The following is a 20,992-nucleotide window of genomic DNA, read 5'->3' as shown; positions in this document are numbered from 1 at the left end:
TGTTTGGGATTGTGCCAGTAAACTCACCCTCGGGTCTCAAGTCCTCCTCATTGCTGTCCAAGTCTATCATCAGATGAGGTATTCCACCTGCTCTCAGACTGACTGGAGCGGCAAGGACGTGAGTTTAGATGTTTCCTGCACCAGAGGCACAGCAGCAGGAAGGACTTTAACACCGGTAGGAAGTTCCTCGTAATCAATAACCTCTACAGATCTGGATATGGGCTGCAGAGACTTTTAATGTAAAGAGAAGAATATCAGCACAATATAATTATTACTATTATATTTGTCTTTTTGCTTATTTATTTATTTACACTTTTTTTTCATTATTTTTGATTAATAGAAAGTTAAAAAAAAACATAGCATTTATTCAAAATATAAATCTCATCACTTTACTTTTTTCTGAATTAAAGTATTATTTTCCTTCTTTTAAATAAAAAAAAATATATAATACTGTGGCAATTAACATTAAGTTACACTATTGGTTAATATTATTGTTAAGGAATTAGTATATAATGACACACTTCATTAATAGCAATTCACATATTACTTAATTTATTAATCAGACTTTTTATTAGTTTAGTTATCATTAATTAATTTAGTTCTTAATTAGCCGAGCATTAACTCATCAACTGTGCATTAAATTAATGCTTATTACTGCACCCATATTGTAAAGTGTTACCGAGTTCGAATATAAAAAATAATATACAAATCCTAGTGTTTGAAAATGCAAGTTAAATAAATTAACAATAAATACCCTTTTTAACCCAATTAGTGGGTCTCAATAAGAGCGCAACAACTTATGTCCGTATAGCTGATCTTGCATTAAACAAATTCGTCCACTAGGTGACGTGTTTCTCAAACTAATAATACGCTCGGCAAAGTTACGGTGGAGTAACACTAAGTGCTCTCTGCTGGGGCTTGTTTTATAACATGAGGCATTAAACCATCCCTTAAAGTAAATATTAATGTAAATTATATTTAGACTTAAAATAGGCAAATAAGTGCACGGTCTAGCAGATAAACTAACTATATGTGTGAGTCGGTGTCGGCGCAATGAACTCCACGCTTGTGGTTCATTGTCTTCGTTCATCCCTATCGTGAGAGAGTCCCGTCCCTTCATTTCAGTGGGCGTGGTGTGTGCGAGTGAGTGGGAAAACAAACAGCAGACAACCAACAGTACTTCCTACAGCTGCGTACAACTCGAGTTTTTTCCCCTTGTCTCTCCTGCGTGTAGTGTTTACACGGAGTCCTGCTGAGCTCAGAGGACGCGTCCCATCATCACAGCGCTGCAGTTTACATCCACACGCGGACCCACATAGATGGACCCACATCATCTGAGGACTTCAGAGTGATATTACTGGTGTGCTTGTGTGTTTCTTTTTGTAAAATGAGCGGAGGGGAAATCATCTGTCAGGGATGGTTGAGAAAGTCGCCACCCGAGAAGAAGCTGCGGAGATATGTAAGTGTTTCATGTTCTTCTGTGTTAGAATGTTGTGCTTTAAATACAGTAACAGTGATGGAAAAAGCTGTGCATAACTTTATTAACCAAATATCTGATAGGAATCTATTCATCCTTCTAAAAAGAAAAAGAAAATGCAGGTGAATATTATGCTAGTTTATAAGTCAACAAGATGTGCTTCACTGTGGTTTCAATGACAGTTTTGTTGGGGGGAAATAAAAAATAAAAATAAAAAACAACTTGAACCTGCATAAGATGCTTTGCTGGTCATAGTTGGCAATGCTCGCATGTGTTTAGCCAGATAGCAGGTGTCCAAAACCCCTCTAAAAACAGCTTGACCGGGCTGGGAAACCAGCTAAGGCCAGCAAAACAACTTAGACTGCTGGTTTAGCAGATAATATGATATTTAGAGAGCAGGGTGTCTGATTGCTGCTATATTTGTATAAATAGTGTACATAAAGATGAACCTGTACATAAACCTAGTGATAGCAATTGAGATGTAACTTACCTTTAAATAAAATGAGGTGCATCTGACTGATATTGTTTTTAATGTAGATCATTATGTCAGTGTCTGCAGGGCTGCATATATAATGCTGATTTAAACATTGCACAAAGTAAAGGTGCAGTTCATATATTTTTGCTACTAGTACATTTTACATATTTAACATTACACAATTAACAGTATTTCTGAGAAGTTGACCAGTCTTCTAAAAACAAACAAACAAGGCTTATATGTGTTCCTGTCATGTCATGCGTTTGACCGAATGTTTGATCTGTATACTGTTTTCAGTCGGTACTAAAATGAAGTATGGCATGAAACCGGGGTGTTTTGTTATCAAAGCAATTGCTAAACAGACAAAACTTCATGCATCCTGACCAGTAGGTGTCAGTATAGTCCAAAAACACTCTAGAGCGAATTAGATCCAGCAAGCTGAACGTAAACAAAAACTTACTTTTAGTGATGATGACAGTGAGGCACAACATTGCTGAAATCAATGTGCACAATATTTGCCAGAATATATTTATCTTAATCTTTATTGTTGTCCTAGCCTTAGCAGGTGCTGTCTGTTTTGCACTTCATCACATGTAAAACAGAAAAACCTTTGACTAATTCATGCACTATCATAAGAGGACACAACACTGCATTTATTATTTGGGATGACCACCAATAATACCTGCTTTATAATAAGATTATGACTATTATAATCTGGATTTAGCTGAACTAAAGAAGCTGTGCACAATGGGGACACAACAGAGGCACCGTATGTCTCCTAATTCTGTTTTGGACAGCTATCTATGCAACTGTTCCTATTAAAAGTGCACAAACTGTTTACTGTCCCTCTTTCATCTTATATTAGCTTGGTTGTAGCCAGTTGCTGTATTACTGTAAACTGGAGACTACTGTTGGACATGTGGAGGCCTCACATCCTTCTTTGGTGGCTGAACATTGGAGACTGTTGCTTTCTGGTTCGTCAAAGAACATAATGCATCCTGCACAAAAGCTGGGAATGCCTACGGTCCTAGATCTCATAAATACAGCTGTCTCATGTTTATCTACAGTTGCATTACAGGACTTCTCCATCCTCCTATTTGATTTTGCCATGATGTCATCTCACTCTCCTGCTCTCTCCTTCTCCTTCCTCGGTTTCATCGGGAGAGCCCGTATCTGTATGTCCTCAGATGCACACATGCTAGGTCATTTCCTCAGTGTCTTCAACATAAAGCAGCCCAGTCTTACGTGGAACTGCAGAGGAACTGCTAGTGTCAAAATAAGTGGGAGGCTGGGGCTGGGAAGAGGAAAAGCAGACACATGTTGACCTTGTAAGTGAAGGTCAATACTTCTTGAATCAAAAAAACTGAGTTAAAGGAGTAGTTCGCTTAAAAATGCAACATAGGCTCATTGGTAAAGCATGCCGGCTACATTTTTGTGAAACTTCAAAAACGTTCCTGTTGTATCCATGCATTTCACCGCAGTACCTAAATTAAATGAACTCTAGGAAGTTAAAACACCAACTACTGTTATGATCTAAAAACACTTAGTGCATGATTTGTAAACTAATGCGTTTTGACATTTGCATCACATAACCAGCTACACGTGTATTGCTTTTCTAACGTAGTATGCTTGCTCAGTGGCGCACCTGGTATGGCGTTGCACTTGCAACACCGAGTGCTCTGGTATGAGTCCTATGAAACACAAGACATGATAAAAGAACTCAAAGACTTGTAGAAGCAAGCTAAAATGACATGGTTGCTTAAGCAAATGTGTTTTTAACTGACGTTTGCTTTTGTTAAATCATCAATTTACTGTAGGTGGTACATTTTATTTTTAAACGCGATAGAGCGTATCATTCAGGATATAGTGGCTATTAGCGCTACTCACCAGAAATTTTATTTCTGAACTGCCATGATAGTAACAACAAGCAGCGTTATAAAATGCTGTCAGGTTTACGTTAATCTGTTTTAAATAAAACTTGTAAGTGTTATGTCATTTTGCATAATATCATTTTGCATGTCACCACAGGCAAATATTTGTAATGAGCCTGGGTTGCTAAAATGAAAATTATTCCATTGCCATTACTTTTTCACACTTGTATTATTTTAAACCGGTGTTGCTACAGTTTTGTGGCGCTTAATTGTTTTTTTTTTTGAGCTGTTGTTTTGCATATCAAGACTAACATATCTATTGAAAAAATATCTTTTTTTGTATTAAGTGGAAAAATAACAGCAAACTAGTTTGGTACAGCATGACTCTTGGTAAATATTAAATAATGACAGAATTTTCATTTTTGGCCAAACTATTCCTTTAGTCCACAAGCTGTACATTGTGATCTGGAGGTCATGCATCCAAAAATCCACATAACGAAAGGCCAGATAGGCCAAGTATGGACATTCAGCAGGCATTATCAAATCAGCTGGACAGGAGAGCCTGTGCCAAAGGGACTAATGGTCCCATCTAAAAAATTCCTTCCAATTAAACATGCTGACGCTGGACAATGACAGCCATTAGGGGACTGAACTTCGGTCATCTGACATTACTGACCTCTTAATTTAGAGAGATATTTTAAGCAGCTGTGGATTTCAGCTTTCCTCTTGTAAGTGTTTTTGGGAGAAAAGAACCGGACAGTTTGGGCTGGTTAAGGATTTATTGGTGTTTTCACATGTTTTTGGATTAGAGAAGTGTTCAACTCACATTTAGTTTGTCATTGAGCTATAAGCGTTTTGGGTTCCTTTGATGTTTGAGAGTGAATGCCAAGGCAAATACTAACAAGGGGAATGTGACTAATCTAATGCATTCTCAGTAGAGACTGTAGTGGATTTATTATGGACGGATTAGTACTTTCTTATTCTATTCGTATAAAGTTTTCTTTGACTTTTTTCATTCTGCAAACTTGTTTATTTAGTTTTATAACTGTTTCAGAGTAAAAAAAAAAGGTATCCTTAAAGTAGAACAGGTAAATACACACTTTAGAAAGTATCTCCTTAACGTCAATCCTCTCATGTAAATAGTATGCAAATAGTCATGCTAAACACTTTGGGCAGTTATATCCTAGTAGCAACAGTTGAAAACTGACGTAGTAAGTTTGCTGATGATTTTTATGACCTTAATAGGAGAGTAGTCTATGTTTGCCTTAATGTTAAATTTTTATGATATTTTCCTTCATTTAATTATGTAATTCTTTATGACAAGTGTGTATTTGCAAAAAAAGTATGACTGAGATAAAGATATCTCCATTTATATATCTGATGCATTAGAGAGAGCATGAAAGCAAACAAGTAAATGCACATGCATCTGGAGCGATATCAGTCTTAGGCCCCCACTTGTTTTATCAGATGGAACTATCTGTATTTTATGGTTCTAAATAGCCTCCTAGTTCATGATGGTAATGCAGATGAAAACAGATTCTCATGGGGAAAAAACAACAACAACCGTACAGTGAATCTCATGACAGCATTTCCGGGTCATACTAAACCACAAAACTGAAAATAATAGAAAATAAATATTTTGGAAAAATAGAACAAGAAAAACAAGAAAAAATAACACATCTTAGGACCATTTAGCCTGTTTGGACTGTGAAATTATTTTCAAGACAATTAAGCACATTTTCTGTTTTACTGCAATGTGTCAGGATGTAGTCATTGTTTTTAATGAAATATTATAATATCAGAATGTCTATTTACACCAAGTGCAAATAGCCCACCTTGTTGGCAGAGGCTAATTACACTAAGTCCGCCCACCAACGTGTGATTCGGCTTGTCGACATTACAAAAGACAGATGACAGTTGTCAGTTCTAGTGGCATAGATGGTAAAAGCATAGACTGTATATGGACATGGTGTCCGTGACGTCACCCGTAGGTTTCTGAAGAGCGTTTTTGAGACCTAAAGTGGGCGGAGCCGGCCATCACCATCTTGGCAGCACTTCACTGCACATAATTGTAAATGGGCAAAGAGACGGGAGCTGGTTGCTGAAGCCACGCCCACCTGTCACTCAAGTGGCCACGCCCTTAATTATGCAGAACTTTAAGACTTAATATAATTTAAACGGATGAGTAAGAAAAAAATTGAACCCCCTCACAGCTGTCATGAAGGCCAAAATTAGCTTTATAGACCAAAACCACTTTTTGTACTAGGGTGTCAAAAGTATATAGTTTGGTATTTTAACGTGGGAGGTATATGGGACTGACTCCCTTTTGGAGCTAGCCTCTAGCGGTCAGTCAATGAATTGCATTTTTAGTCACTTCTGTGTTTGTTTCACGAGAGACCGGAAGGTTCCCACTTGGGTAAAATGTGTGTCATACTCATTTTGACGCGATCGATCAGTGTTCGAATCCACGGTTTGGTGAACGTTTTTCTCCCTTTTCAAATCTCAGATCACACCAGAAGGCATTTATTTTCAATGAATACTAAGATTCAACTAAAAGTTGAAAATAAAATATCGGGTAGGTGTAGGGAGAGCTTTATTGTCCCAGTAAGGTGGTAACCATTTAAAATTTGAATTAAAATTTACACTAAAGTTATTATTGCATATTGTTTTATAATGAACTACAGTATTGAGTTGCAGATTATTGCCACTATTTGCAATACATAGTATAAATAACAGAAATTACTGCTATTTTAACATAGTGTAAATAGAATCTATAGCTATTTGCACTTAATGTAAATAGCATCTATGGCTAAGAAAATAAGCTGTTTTCACTTAGTGTAAATAGCATCTATTGCAATTTGCACTTACATGTAGTGTAAATAGCCACTATCTCTATTTACAAATAGCCGCAGCCTTGTAATATACCTATAATACTGTGATGCCATACTTTTTTATTGAAGGAAATGTATATTTTGTATTTTAATAATTAAAACATTTTATCAATAAAAATAAAATAAATAAAAATTATGATAAAATACAAAAAAAAAAAAAAACTATAGAAATTAGAAAAAAATAAAAATGCTAATATGAACTTTAGGGTTTATATTTGGGTACTTTCACCCATGTATATTTAATTCTGTCAATAAGATTGTCCTACTTGTATGTCAAACCTGTGAAGCTGTGCCAAAGGCTGTGTACTGCAATAAAACTGAAGGTTGGAAATGGACAATTCAGGCATTTCCCACTACAGCTTCTCATTTCCTTTTCCTACAACTGCCATTGGCTTCCTCTGTGTCGCCTCTCATTTGAATCTGTTGATCATTTGTAGGCATTAAAAGTGCCTGAGCAGAAAGAGCTGAGAATATCTCAACTGTGCTTGTGTAACATAAGCGTTCAGGCAGCTAGAGCAGTGGTTGGTACCACCCACTCTCCTGCTCCTGATCTGACATCACCTCCAAAACATGTCTGTTTGCATAATCCACTACATTCCTGCATAATCATATCAGGGGAAGGTGACTGCAGAGTGTTCTCTCCCTACTCCACATGTCCTCCCTACACTGTGTTGTCATCTGGAAAGTGTACTTCACGTGCTGGATGCAGGCGCACAGACAGACTCGGAGTCCCTGTGCCGACCATGCTGTTGTTTTGCAGAGGGGCGCTGGGACGTCCTTGCCCTCCGAGTTTAGCGCTGAACACCTCCCAGTTCCTGCTTTGACTGGCAAACCAACGCTCAAACAGATATTCTCCTTGTTTCACATCATCTGACACACATTGGATTTGCTCTCAATTCCGAAATTGCAGACAGCTGGATGTCCTTTGAGCGCTGTTAGATGCTCAGCTAAATGTGTCCATTCAGGTTGAGTTAATGAGTCTGTGTAGATTACTATTGAATGCCTGAGAGTTCAGCAATAGCCACGACTAATGGTGCTTCCTGAGATTTGAAGAAACCCATCACCTCGGGTTTGGTACAACTCAGCTTAATCGACAGCACTTGAGGTATCATGTTGATCACCACAAAAAGAGAATAAAAAACTATCATTTTTCTTTAAATAAATAAATAAAATAAAGTCTAGATTGCAGTGAAACACTTACAATGGAAGTGAATGGAACCAGTCTGAAACATTGTATTGCCACAAGACAAAAAATATTAGTGTGAACATGATTATAATGAGGGGAAAATAATACGTATTACCATTTTCTGTGTAAAGTTATATGAAATATTCCAAGTTATAAGCTGCAGATTTCACATCCTGTCTTACAGTAACCTTGAATTTTTATTTAATTGTTTTGTATTTTTTGTAAAACGAGCATGCTGAAATATTATTTTACTCCCTGTTTCAGTAGTATAGCCACAAGGCATAAACAATATCAGTGTTAACGTGAATTTAGTGTGAAAAATAACTTTTCTGTGTAACCGTTGTGCTGTTCTCTGTCAAATGTGACCCTTGACTACAAACCAGTCTTAAGTGTACATTTTTCTAAATTGAGATTTATATATCATCTAAAATCCGAATAATCTTCCCATTGATGTATGGTTTGTTAGGATCGGACAATATTTGGCCAAGATACAACTATTTGAAAACCTGGAATCTGAGGGTGCTGAGAAAATAACATTTAAAGTTGTCCAAATGCATATTAACAATCCAGAATTAAGTTTTGATATATTTACAGTAGGAAATTCAAAAAATATCTTCATGGAACTTGATCATTACTTAATATCCAAATGATTTCTGGCATAAAAGAAAAATGTATAATTCTGACCCACACAGTGTTTTTTTGGCTATTGCTAAAAATATACCACAGCGACTGGTTTTGTGGTCCAGGGTCACAAATGACTAGCCTTTTAAAAATTCTAAGTGTAAGTCTTTCGTTATACAATCTTGGATTTGATCGTTTTAACAACTTGTTTTCTTTTAGTTAGCACAGGTTTTGTATTTCTTGTTGAAACTGATTGATTGTAGTCCTCAATGAACAGTTTTAGTCCAATGCGATAACATTAAAAGAAGATCAGGGCCAAATGACTGAAACACAACATGACGGTAAAAGTTATAGCCAATGTTAAACATTTTTAACCATGAGAAAATAACACAGTAAAAATAAAAAAAGCTGATTTAGAGAGCTTTACAGCTCAAATAATGAGCATGGTTTAATAGAAAAATTACTGTAAGCTATAAAGCTTCACATTGCACATCCTACAAAAATTCCCATTCGCCTCCATAGCCATAATTATTTTTTATTTTTTTTATTCGGTGTATTGTACGCTATAGCCACAAAACATGAACAATATGAGGAGAGCGTCAAAATCATTTTGGGGGTTAATCAACTTTATGCCACAAATGTTGTGAATTTATCATAAAGGCATACTCAACCCCAAAAAGGAAAATTTTGTCATTAATCACTTACCCCCATTTCTTTTCTGGACCTTGACAGTGTAAGTTACTTGGCAGTCTATGGGACAGTCACAAGCCTCCCGGTTTTCATCCAAAATATCTTTAATTGTGTTCTGAAGGCAAACAAAGCTTTTACAGGTTTGGAACGAAATTGGAGTAAGTGATTAATGACAACATTTTCATTTTGGGGTGGAGTATCCCTTTAAATTGTGTTGAACCTGGGTTATTAAACTCTGCTGTGTAACTTATATCACTACCTGTTACCTCATCCATATATACTTACTGCAATATCATTGTTCATCTGGTATGCGACAAAACAGGCGAAAACAGAAAACGACAGTGTAATGATTGTTTCCTGCTTAGTATGTGATATAAATTACATAATTTATCCACGATGGGTTATGGCTTCCTTTATTTGAGCCTTTTATTTGACACACTTTTTCTGCCCTTTCTTTAGCCAGGAAATTAGAGTCAAGATGGAGGATCTTTATATAGTAAATAGCCTGGCCTTCAGCTACCTGTTTGTGTTGTAAGCCGAAAGCTCAACAGCAGCAGCAGCATGTTCCAGACTTCCTCTGGATGGCACCTACAGGAAATGTTCAGCCTGAGGTTTCATGAGGAGGGGAAATGTGTAGGACGTGTTTGGGTTTTTTTAAAGTCTGGTGTTTTTTTAGAGCGCTAAATCAAAGGAAATCAATCTAATCTTAAATGAATCTAATCATCATAGGAAATCAAAATCCACTGATAATTATCTCATGACTCAAAAAAGTTTGATTGCTTTGTATTAGTTTTTATTTTCAAGGTGTTAATATTTGTTTTGATCCTGCCCATATATATATATATATATATATATATATATATATATATATATATATATATATATATATTATACTGGCCAGGAATTTACAGAAGGATTACATAAAAGTAGTTCTGTACATACATATATATATATATACTGATTGATTGTTTGTGTGTGTGTGTATACACATAAACTTGAAGTTTAACGCAAGTCAAAATAAGGTCTCTTATCACTGTCTCTCAAAACCTCTGCTGTGTCTTGTTGCCTGTTTTAGAAGCTAATTTAAAACTGGATGACATGAATTGAAGTCTAAGACATGTGTCTCTAGTCTTGCAAATTTGCAAAGTATGCTGACTACTTATTTAGACCAGTAAGATGTACTGTTATTATCCTACAGCTAGAAGTTTTTTAAACAAAACAAAAATATGTATACCATGTTTGTCCCATGAATGTGAAAACATAAATGGAATTATGTATGTGACAAAGTATTTGAATTGTTTTGCAGATATTGTTGGGTAAATTATGCTAATATAATTTCTAATTTATTTCATAATGACCTTCATACATTTTAGGTTGTATATTTGCTTATGTGTCTTATTATGTATGATTAAGATGCTTTGGAAAACACCTCATTATTGTGTAGTCATGCATTTTTACAATTCACCATACCCTTATTTTGTTGTAATTAGTTTAATTTTATTATTTTTACATAAAGCCTTACAATATCAATAATTATGTTTTTTAATCTGCAGTAAATTGTCCAGCCCTTCTTAGAATAAAAAGCTTTTGGGATGCAAAATGATGATACTATATTTGTATTGATTGTTTCTGAAATGACCCTGATAATCTCACCATCACTTCCCAGAAAAATTAGTTCATACAAATGAACACAAATTCCCAGTGTTCCCTGTATCCTAATGCTCCAGTCCTCGAGGGCTTTGCTTTCTGGCTCTCTATTAGTCGATTCCACTCAGAGATGGTGATCAGTTATTATGGAAACGGATCATTTAAACATTCGTCTGTTCTGACAGTTGAGGGCACCCGTACAGGTGATGTCATCATATTGAGGATGACGTGTGGGATTGGATGAGCTTCTGTGTGCGGCAGATGACAGGGGTCACATGGCACACATTAAGATGATGGGAGAGGGACTGCATTGGCTTTGCTTCATGTCTGCTTCAGACATGGTTCCAGGACAAAGCCCCTGTCTTCCTGAAGCTACTTATCACAGGCCTGTGTGAACTATTACCTCTCAATGCAGTGTGATGAAAGCTTCAGAAAGCTTGTTTGCACTAGGGAGGACTTGCATTTGAAAGTGTTTTTGATAACAGCGGTTTGATTCTTAATTAATGTATTAAAAAACGGGCCACTGGTGGAGGTGCAACAGGCAAAAATGCCTTACGGTTCTTAAGGACCTGTGCTTCTAATGACATTTTAAATGTGTCACTGAAAAAACAAAGCACTGTGTGATACTCTCCACCGATTCTGTTAAATCATTATCACCCTGCATTGAAATGTAGAAGCGGCCTGTTGCATTTCTCCCCGTGTGGATCAGTTCACACACTCCTGATGGACTGCTTAATCATTCTTGTTATCTGTGTGCAACCTGAATTTCCAACGTGTATATCTGCAACAAGAATCAAGTCTGAATGAGGTGTGAAGTTCTTTAAATGGTTGATCCTGTTAAACCACTGCATAATGTATTCTGCTCGCACTAAACATGCAGTACATGAAGCTTAATTGATGTCAGTTAATGCCACATGCCAGAATGTAGCTCTAAACAGTGATACTTATGAAAATGGGAAGAACAGGTAAAATCTGAAAACAAGAAGTAAAAACTGAGTAATATTTATAAGTTATGTTCTATTTATACTACTTACTTCCTTATACCACTGATATGCTGTGGTTTGTCAGCTTTTTGAATATTAAATTCAAAAATTAGAAGGCCAGGTGGAAAAAGAAAAAAGGAAGTAATTTTTTTTATAGGCGTTAGTGTTCAAAAGTTTGCGGTTGATAAGATATATTTTTTCTTCTCATATTTCTCATATTTTTCTCAAAAAAAGTTTCATATGCTCATCGAGGCTATATTTACTTGTTTAAAATGACAGTAAAAACTGTAATATTTTCTATTTGAAACATATTTTAAAATGTAATTTATTCCTGTGATGCAAAGCTGATTTTTCAGCAGTCATCGGTGTCACACGATCCTTCAGAAATTATTCTGGTATTATGCTGATCTGTTGCTTAAGAAGCATTTCTTACTTTTATCAGTGTTTCAAACAGCTGTGCTGCTTAACATGTTTTTTTTTTTATTATTGTTTTTTTTTTTGTGTGGAAACTGATACATTTTTCTCAGTGTTCTATGATGAACAGAAATTTGATATAGAACTCTTGTAACATTTGAAATGTCTTTACAGTCACTTTTGATCAATGTAATGCTTCCCTGCTGAATAAAGGCATTATCAAAATAAAACATAGCGTAACATTTATCAAAACAATCCCATATACTTACCCAAACCTAAAAAAAAAAATAGATTTTTAAACTTTTAAAAGCCCTTAATTTCATAATTTTACAGTAGTCTGGATAGTTGCTAGGGCATTTCTAGATAGTTGCTAGGGTATTCTGGCTGGTTATTTACAGGCTTAATTCAAAAATCTAAATTATTAGTGTGTAACAAGAGCCATGTGAATGGAACATAACCGTGATTGTGTCATCCGTGAGTTTTGCTTATTATAATTTTTTTTTTCAACTTTCAGTGCAAATCAGAGTTGCAACATCTATTGCACAACATGCGGTTTAAACCAGCCTTTACAGGTCAGCCTGGCTTGTTTATGTGATGGAGGATGTGGCCCACTTTCTCTCTTTTTTTTTTTTTTTTTACTTTATCATCGGTACATTAACGTGCGATACAATCTGCCTCTGATGAAGTCAACCTGATAAATGAGGGAGACTTCAGAGGACTTGTGTTGTATGCTCATCTTGTCCCTATTACAACGCTGTCATGCTTTGAGTCAAACCCAACTGAAATGAACCCTGCTGACTCTAGTTCAGCTTTCAAACACAAAAACAGCACAGATGGCAGAGAGCAGAGGAAGTGATACAAAGAGTTCTGATGAGCCCGAATGCTTTGCTGTCACTCAACGTTATCATGCATGGCTTTATGAATGGATCAGGGCAGGCATTCAACCCCGGCTTTAGAGTTTAAACACGGATACAAGTGGGTGTCGACTAAATGCGTTTGATTGGATCTAGCTATCAGCATCCAATGGCTTCATTCAGAGGTGACGCATGTGTCTTTTGCTCATCAGGGCTCAATGTTTGATAGGTTTGCTGGCGCTCTGCACCTTGTCAAGGAGACTGTTGGCCAGATGAATGCAGAAGTTTGCAGTTGCAGCTCGGCTCATCAAGCAGACTAATCAGCTTAATTGGACCTCTGTCAGTCTTTTGCTCCGTTTCTCTTTCGCTTTTTCCATCTGCACTTCCGTCCTTCCGTCTTTTCAAGTGGTATGAAATTATCTTCCAGTAAGTAAATGCAATCATTCTTCATTTAGTTTGCCCAGGATCCCCAAAAGTCCTGATGCAGTAGAACGGAAGAGCCAGAATAATTTTATTCCAGTGCATGAAAATAAAGAACAATAAACCAAATTCCCCGAAGCTAATATGTTTGTGCATAATTTAACATGGTACATTCTCCAATAATTCGTGACATTATGTAAACATCCTGCTTTCAGTTAATGTTTTTGACTATTTCTGCTTCCATTTCTAACAGGTGCGTGAAATCAAGCTTACAGCTACTGGAACCTCCTTAGGCAAGCATTCAGACTAGAACGTGGTTAACCAAAGCTCTGTGACACCCAGCGTGCTGTTCTCATAGAATGCCACCTTTCCAACAAATCAGTTTGTCAAATTTCTGCTCTGCGAGACCTTCTGTGGTCAACCGCAAGTTCTGTTATTGTGAAATGGAAATGTCTAGGAGCAACAGCTCAGCCACAGGACCGCCGTGTGCTGGAGTGTGTTACAGTATGTTTAAAAAAATAATAATCAACTGTCCTCAGTCCAAGACAGCAAATATCTGTTTATCATACTGTACATATCATACACAAAGTTAGTTTTGTGGTTTTAGCTGGTCTCCCATCCTGTTCAGGTTGGTCTGTTTTGCTAATGTGATGAGTCAGCTGCCTCCTGCCTGATTGTCACCGGCACCCCGTCCTAAATCGATGGGGCACACCTGATGGAAATGGAGCCTCATCACCACCGCTGTTTAAAAGCCCAACGCGCCTCTCCTCGGGAGACTGGTCTCTTCCCCGTGCATGCACACTGGTGTCCTCGTGGGTCCAGGAAGGGTGCGTTGAGGGACTCCCGTGCCACTGGAGACGTGAGCTGCCGGACCCGTGATCCGGATGGGAACCGCACCCGTTTACACGGCCGACGGGCCAGGATGCCGGGCCGTCCATCCCCTACCAGCGCCGCGGCCAACAAAAGTGATGCGGCCGCTAGAGGAAGCCGCCGCCCCTTGCGCCCCGGACCGAAGAGGGGAGCGCATGCAGCCGCCGGACTCCGCCCCTTACCTGGACCCTTCCTCCATGAACACTGCCCGACCTACACAAACCCCGCAGCACGACGAGGACACCAGATTCCCTGTTTATTTTGGACACTCTTCCTCTTTGGCCACCTTTATCCCCTGTTTTATTTGATTTTCTGTTAATAAAAGCCTCTCCGAGGCCTGACGCCACGCCCACTGTGTCTGTTTTGTGCTCCTCCCGTCACACTAGTTTTAGAGGATTTTGGGACACTTCATGATCTGGTTAGACTGACTTAACAAAAGACCAGCTTGGCCAGTCTGGGAGACCACCTAAGAATAATAAAACCAGCTGAGTCTAGTTTAAGCTGTTTTTTTCCAGCAGGGTGCACATTTCTGTGTAATGCAAAGCATTATTTGGAGTGATGTAAAGCATGCCTACACTGGACTCTAGGGAAGTGGAAACATAGTCTCTGACGCAGTGAATCACGCTACACCAGCTTGTAGTCTGATGGATGAGTATTGGTTGGGCGAATGCTAATTTTTTGAGCTCAAGTTCAGACCCCTTTATTCCAATGGAGACCAATCTTAAAGAGCCCACTCTGTATACTGTATACGCACATTTTTGAGGCCTGGCTGAATACATTTACATGGTTAAAAGATTTAAAGTTCAAAACATATATACTGTACACTGTTGCAGCACCTTGTTCACCCTCTGACTGAAACGCTCTGTTAACCCTCTGGAGTTAAATGTCTACACTGATTGGTCAGCAGGCCCAGTCTGTTGTGGTTGGTTAACTGCTTAGTGTGTCAGAAATATAACACCCAGTTCCATAATTGTGTTTTAGCTCCTGAGGCTTACTGTAAACACTATTATATCTATGTAATGGTGTTGTTATTAGAAGACTATGAAATTCTTTTTGCCCTCGCAGTGAAAAACAACTGTGTCTCCTCAACACAATGAAATCACTTAGCAAGCTGTTCACTGAGGGCAATGCAAATGTGTAACATCATGACATAGCTAAGTCAAAAAAATAATGGCTGGACTGCAAACGAGGCGTGTGAGGCAAGTGTTTTCTGTTGGAGAGATTAACTTCCTTTGGCATAAACTTGGTGCTTTGTAACTTTGCAGACTGTTTACATATGCAAACAGTTATGTTACACATTAAAGTAAAGATAAAATCCTAAAAAAAGCATTATAGATGCCATTTAAAGGCATTGTTCAATGTTCACCCTGCACCCAACATTTTTTATAATAATAATTCAGTGATACCCAAAGTCCAGTCCACCAAAACTCTGTTGCTTCAAAAAGTTCATAAAGTCAGATTGCATTTAATTTTTTATTCACATATAAACATTGATCAGTGCACATACATAGAGCACATCAAATATGATAAACGGAAGTTCAACTGTATTTGTTTGGTATGCCAACCTTGAACCAACGTTAAAGTTCTGAACTGCATGATGGTATTTGCATTTCCTATATGTTGTTGATATCCTTATACAGTCATGGCCAAAAGTTTTGAGAATTACATAAATATTAGAAATTGGAAAAGTTGTTGCTTAAGTTTTTATAATAGCAATTTGCATATACTCCAGATTGTTATGAAGAGTGATCAGATGAATTGCATAGTCCTTCTTTGCCATGAAAATGAACTTAATCCCCAAAAAACCTTTCCACTGCATTTAATTGCTGTCATTAAAGGACCTGCTGAGATCATTTCAGTAATCGTCTTGTTAACTCAGGTGAGAATGTTGACGAGCACAAGGCTGGAGATCATTATGTCAGGCTGATTGGGTTAGAATGGCAGACTTGACGTTAAAAGGAGAGTGATGCTTGAAATCATTGTTCTTCCATTGTTAACCATGGTTACCTGTAAAGAAACGCGTGCAGCCATCATTGTGTTGCATAAAAATGGCTTCACAGGCAGGGATATTGTGGCTACTAAGATTGCACCTAAATCAACAATTTATAGGATCATCAAGAACTTCAAGGAAAGAGGTTCAATTCTTGTAAAGAAGGCTTCAGGGCATCCAAGAAAGTCCAGCAAGCGCCAGGATAGTCTCCTAAAGAGGATTCAGCTGCGGGATCGGAGTGCCACCAGTGCAGAGCTTGCTCAGGAATGGCAGCAGGCAGGTGTGAGCGCATCTGCATGCACAGTGAGGCCAAGACTTTTGGAAGATGGCCTGGTGTCAAGAAGGGCAGCAAAGAAGCCACTTCTCTCCAAACAAAAACATCAGGGACAAATTGATCTTCTGCAGAAAGTATAGTGAATGGACTGCTGAGGACTGGGGCAAAGTCATAATCTCCGATGAAGCCCCTTTCCGATTGTTTGTGGCATCTGGAAAAAGGCTTGTCCGGAGAAGAAAAGGTGAGCGCTTCCATCAGTCCTGTGTCATGCCAACAGTAAAGCATCCTGACACCATTCATGTTCGGGGTTGCTTCTCATCCAAGGGAGTGGGCTCACTCACAATTCTGCCCAAAAACACAGCCATGAATAAAGAATGGTACCAAAACACCCTTCAACAGCAACTTCTTCCAACAATCCAACAACAGTTTGGTGAAGAACAATGCATTTTCCAGCACGATGGAGCACCGTGCCATAAGGCAAAAGTGATAACTAAGTGGCTCGGGGACCAGAATGTTGACATTTTGGGTCCATGGCCTGGAAACTCCCCAGATCTTAATCCCATTGAGAACTTGTGGTCAATCCTCAAGAGGCGGGTGGACAAACAAAAACCCACTAATTCTGACAAACTCCAAGTGATTATGAAAGAATGGGTTGCTATCAGTCAGGATTTGGCCCAGAAGTTGATTGAGAGCATGCCCAGTCGAATTGCAGAGGTCCTGAAAAAGAAGGGCCAACACTGCAAAGACTCTTTGCATAAATGTCATGTAATTGTAGATAAAAGCCTTTGAAACATATGAAGTGCTTGTAATTATATTTCAGTACATCACAGAAACAACTGAAACAAAGATCTAAAAGCAGTTTAGCAGCAAACTTTTTGAAAACTAATATTAATGTAATTCTCTAAACTTTTGGCCACGACTGTAAGCTGCCTTGGTTAATTGTTGACCTCAGTAGTATGTGTGGTTAGTGGGTTTTATCTGTGCATGAAATGTAACAGCTGCTGAATGTTAAACATCTATATTTTGACTATTGGGAAACTTGAGGGTTTTCATGTGAATTGCAGTGGGTCTCAATGTTACTAAAGCATTGCCTTCAGGAGCCACCTAGACACCTAGCCCTTTTATCAGAAGTGGGACACAGGGACCCCCAGCAAAAGTGTACCCATATTTGTATACTTTTTTTTTAAATACTTTTTTAAATATAAATGGATATAAATGGTCTGTTCCTGCAGTGCAATAAAGAGCTGCTCCATTGTGGCAAACATTTGCAAGACATTTGCAAGTTTTGTTTCCTACAATGGATGTAGATAAATATCCACCTCATCCAGTAAGTGAACTGTGTGAACTAATGGATCAAATGAAATCATGAACAGTTTTAGACCTTTTTTGCAAACCTGTTCCACATATGTGGTAGGGCTGTGCGATTAATCGAAATCGCAATAAAATCACGATTTGAGCGTGCATGATTTCTAAATTCCTCTATAGCACGATTTTCCATGGCCCCGAACATCCGAACCAATCAGAATAAAGCACGCCTAAATGGAGCCCAAGAACAGAACAGACTGGGCATATGCGCATTTTTTTCGAGCCCATGTTAATGGATCAGAGCGTTCACACTGCAGGGCGGAAAATATTTTAAATCTAGCGCATGAGCATAGAGAGTTGTGAGTGCACAGGAAACAGTTTGAGCTAAAGGAGACACGGCTTAAGTGCGTGCACCCTCTCCGGGTGAGAGCAGTGTGTATCTGAGCAAGCGCGTCTGGTTTTGTGACAAAGCAAAGGAAATGTGCATGCGAGCGGAGAGATTCACGCTCACGCATTATTTTAACGTGCTTTCGCGTTACAATAATGAGCTCTCGCTGCTGCTTCTGAACCACGTAGACATACTGTATACGCACTGCAAATGGAGTACGTGTGAACCTGTATAATGTATAACAAATCTATTTCAACACCTGAGGCACCGCTACAATGAGCTCTATGACCAATGCATGGCAAAAAGGAAAAAAAAAAATCCCTGGATCCCACGGGTTTATTTTATTCATTTATTTATATATGTATAGACAGTTTGTTTGACATCTTAGTGATAATTTTGACTTAGGTCTATGTCTGTTCTAGAGACATGTTACAACTTTTTGATAAAGCTCTAATTGGTTTTCTTTTGGAAAAATGTTTAAAATTTATACTGAATGCATTTATGACTGTAAAGCATGTCTGTGTGTGTCAAAATCGTTATTAAAATCGAAATTGCAAAATTGGTTAAAAAAATCGTGATAGGTTTTTTTTGTCCATATCGCACAGCCCTAATATGTGGGAGAGGGATGCCTGTTCTGACCCTGTTTCTTTCTTTCTTTCTTTCTTTCTTTCTTTCTTTCTTTCTTTGGGTTTGGAAAGACATTTGAATTATTTTTTTTTTACTTTAAACAGGGTTTTGACTGCATATTCCTTTAAAAAACTTCAAGCACTTTGGTTACTGCATGCCTTATTGTTTACAAGCTGTTTTATTGATGTCTTTCCACAGTTGAAACACTGATTGTGTGATTACTTGATACATGATGCATTTCAGCAAGTTGTACTGTGTTGTTCTGTAACTAGTAGCAACAAGTTACTGTAACTAGTAGTGTTTCCTTGAATAAGAAGGAAGAGATGAACGGTTAATCAAAGCTAAGAACAATTAAAACTGATAAATCACTATTGTTGTCCAAGTTCTAGTGTCCCCTCAGCTGACTTGTTTAACCTCTTGTAGCTTATTCATGTTGTGTGCATGAGTGTAAAAAAAAAAAAAAAAAAAACACAAACCAGTCAAGTAACCTAAATGCTAAATAAACATTACCATTTCATTGTTTTCAACCCTCCAAAACTATTTCAGATAAAACCAAAAATTCATTCTTGGCTGATTATTTTTGGTTGCCAGAACTTGTGTCCATCATGACTTCTAAGCATTTTTCGAAATTCAGGCATTTTAAGTGCATAGTACAAACCATGTTTAAAGTGAGGAAATAAATTATTTTGGTGTGCTGTTTACTTTGGAGGACCTAAAAACATTGAAAAACGGTGTGAAACCACATATGCATGCTGAAGATATCTAAATGGTGAGCCATCTTTAGGCCGTACAGTCACACGCCAAGACATCGTCGGGTTTATTTGAACAACTGTGTCATAACTGATGTCACTTATGTAAACACAGAGACACCTGCTCAGCATGCAGGAACTATACTCTATAAGTCACATCCAGCTGTGTGTGTGTGTGTAGAGTAAATTTCTGTGATGTGCATGCAAAACATCTATCAGACACGTCAATTAAAACAAGTGAGAAGGGGGAAGTCCAGTACAACAGATTTTAACCACAAATCAATGCTTGTTCCTCGTATGCCAAAATAAATAAATAAGTAACAATGCAAAGAAATTAAAATGTAAGACTGCATGCGGCCTCCTAAAAGTAATTTAAAGTCTCCCTATTACGGATTTTTGAAAATTACCTCTCATGCAGTGTGTAACACAGCTCTAAGTGAATGAAAACATCCTGCAAAGTTAAAAATCTGAAAGTGCATCGTGTATAATGTTATTGTCTCTCAAAAGAAAGAGTCGAGACTGAATAATTAAAACGATTCGTTTTTTAAAACAAATCCTAAGCCGTTTCGTGTTGACATCAACATGAAACATTAGCATATTGCCCGCCCACTTGTTGGTCTTTTCGTGTTGGTCTGAATGAAAATGCAAATAAAAATTTTTTTTGCTGCTAGGTGCTGCTTTTGGAGCGGTAAAAAAGCTGTTTCCCCGGTAATGCAGTACACAAAGCAGCACTGCTCTCACAAACGCTGATTTATCAGACATTACAGGCATGATGCGGACCAATCACTTCAGATTAGCATCACGCAAAGGAGGGGTTTGGAAAAATGAATTGTTGAGCGAATCGTTTGAGAGTTGTTGACCAAGGTAAAAATAAATGCATATTATAAGACAATGAACGTGCTTTTTGACCTTACAAGCATCTAAACCTGTTGTTGGGGACTCCCAAAACCAAAATATGAACCTTTCATAACCGATATTAGGGGCACTTTAATGTAAAATCGAAATCCCAAGATGGTGGGCATGGCAAGCGAAATGCTGATTATAATTCAAATTAAATACCTTTTAAATTTGAAAAGAATCACTTAAGTGTTATTAAATTGTAGTTTATACTTAATATTTGTGTTCTTTGTTTTATAAGAGTTTCACATTGTTAGCTTAGTAACATAATATCATATAGCTAATATCAAACTCAATTGAGGTGCACAGAGGTCTTGCTAATGCAGAGATGATATTATTCCTTTATCTTGCTTGGAAAATATT

The 20,992-nt window shown here is 37.7% G+C and overlaps 1 protein-coding gene across 1 annotated transcript in view; it reads left to right on the top strand.

Annotated features, from left to right (window-relative positions):
* Nucleotides 1-1,162: 1,162 nt before the first annotated feature.
* Nucleotides 1,163-20,992, top strand: part of LOC132122942 (GRB2-associated-binding protein 2-like) — an 89,395-nt gene continuing 69,565 nt past the window's right edge. The window contains exon 1 of the mRNA XM_059533457.1: nucleotides 1,163-1,459. Coding sequence (XP_059389440.1) covers nucleotides 1,388-1,459 — 72 coding nt within the window. The 5' untranslated portion in view covers nucleotides 1,163-1,387. The remainder of the gene's footprint in view (nucleotides 1,460-20,992) is intronic.

Source organism: Carassius carassius, chromosome 41 (genome assembly GCF_963082965.1).
Source record: "Carassius carassius chromosome 41, fCarCar2.1, whole genome shotgun sequence".
Lineage (NCBI taxonomy): Eukaryota > Metazoa > Chordata > Actinopteri > Cypriniformes > Cyprinidae > Carassius > Carassius carassius.
Note: the sequence above shows the minus strand (reverse complement) of the source record. Positions and strands in the feature narration are given on the sequence as shown.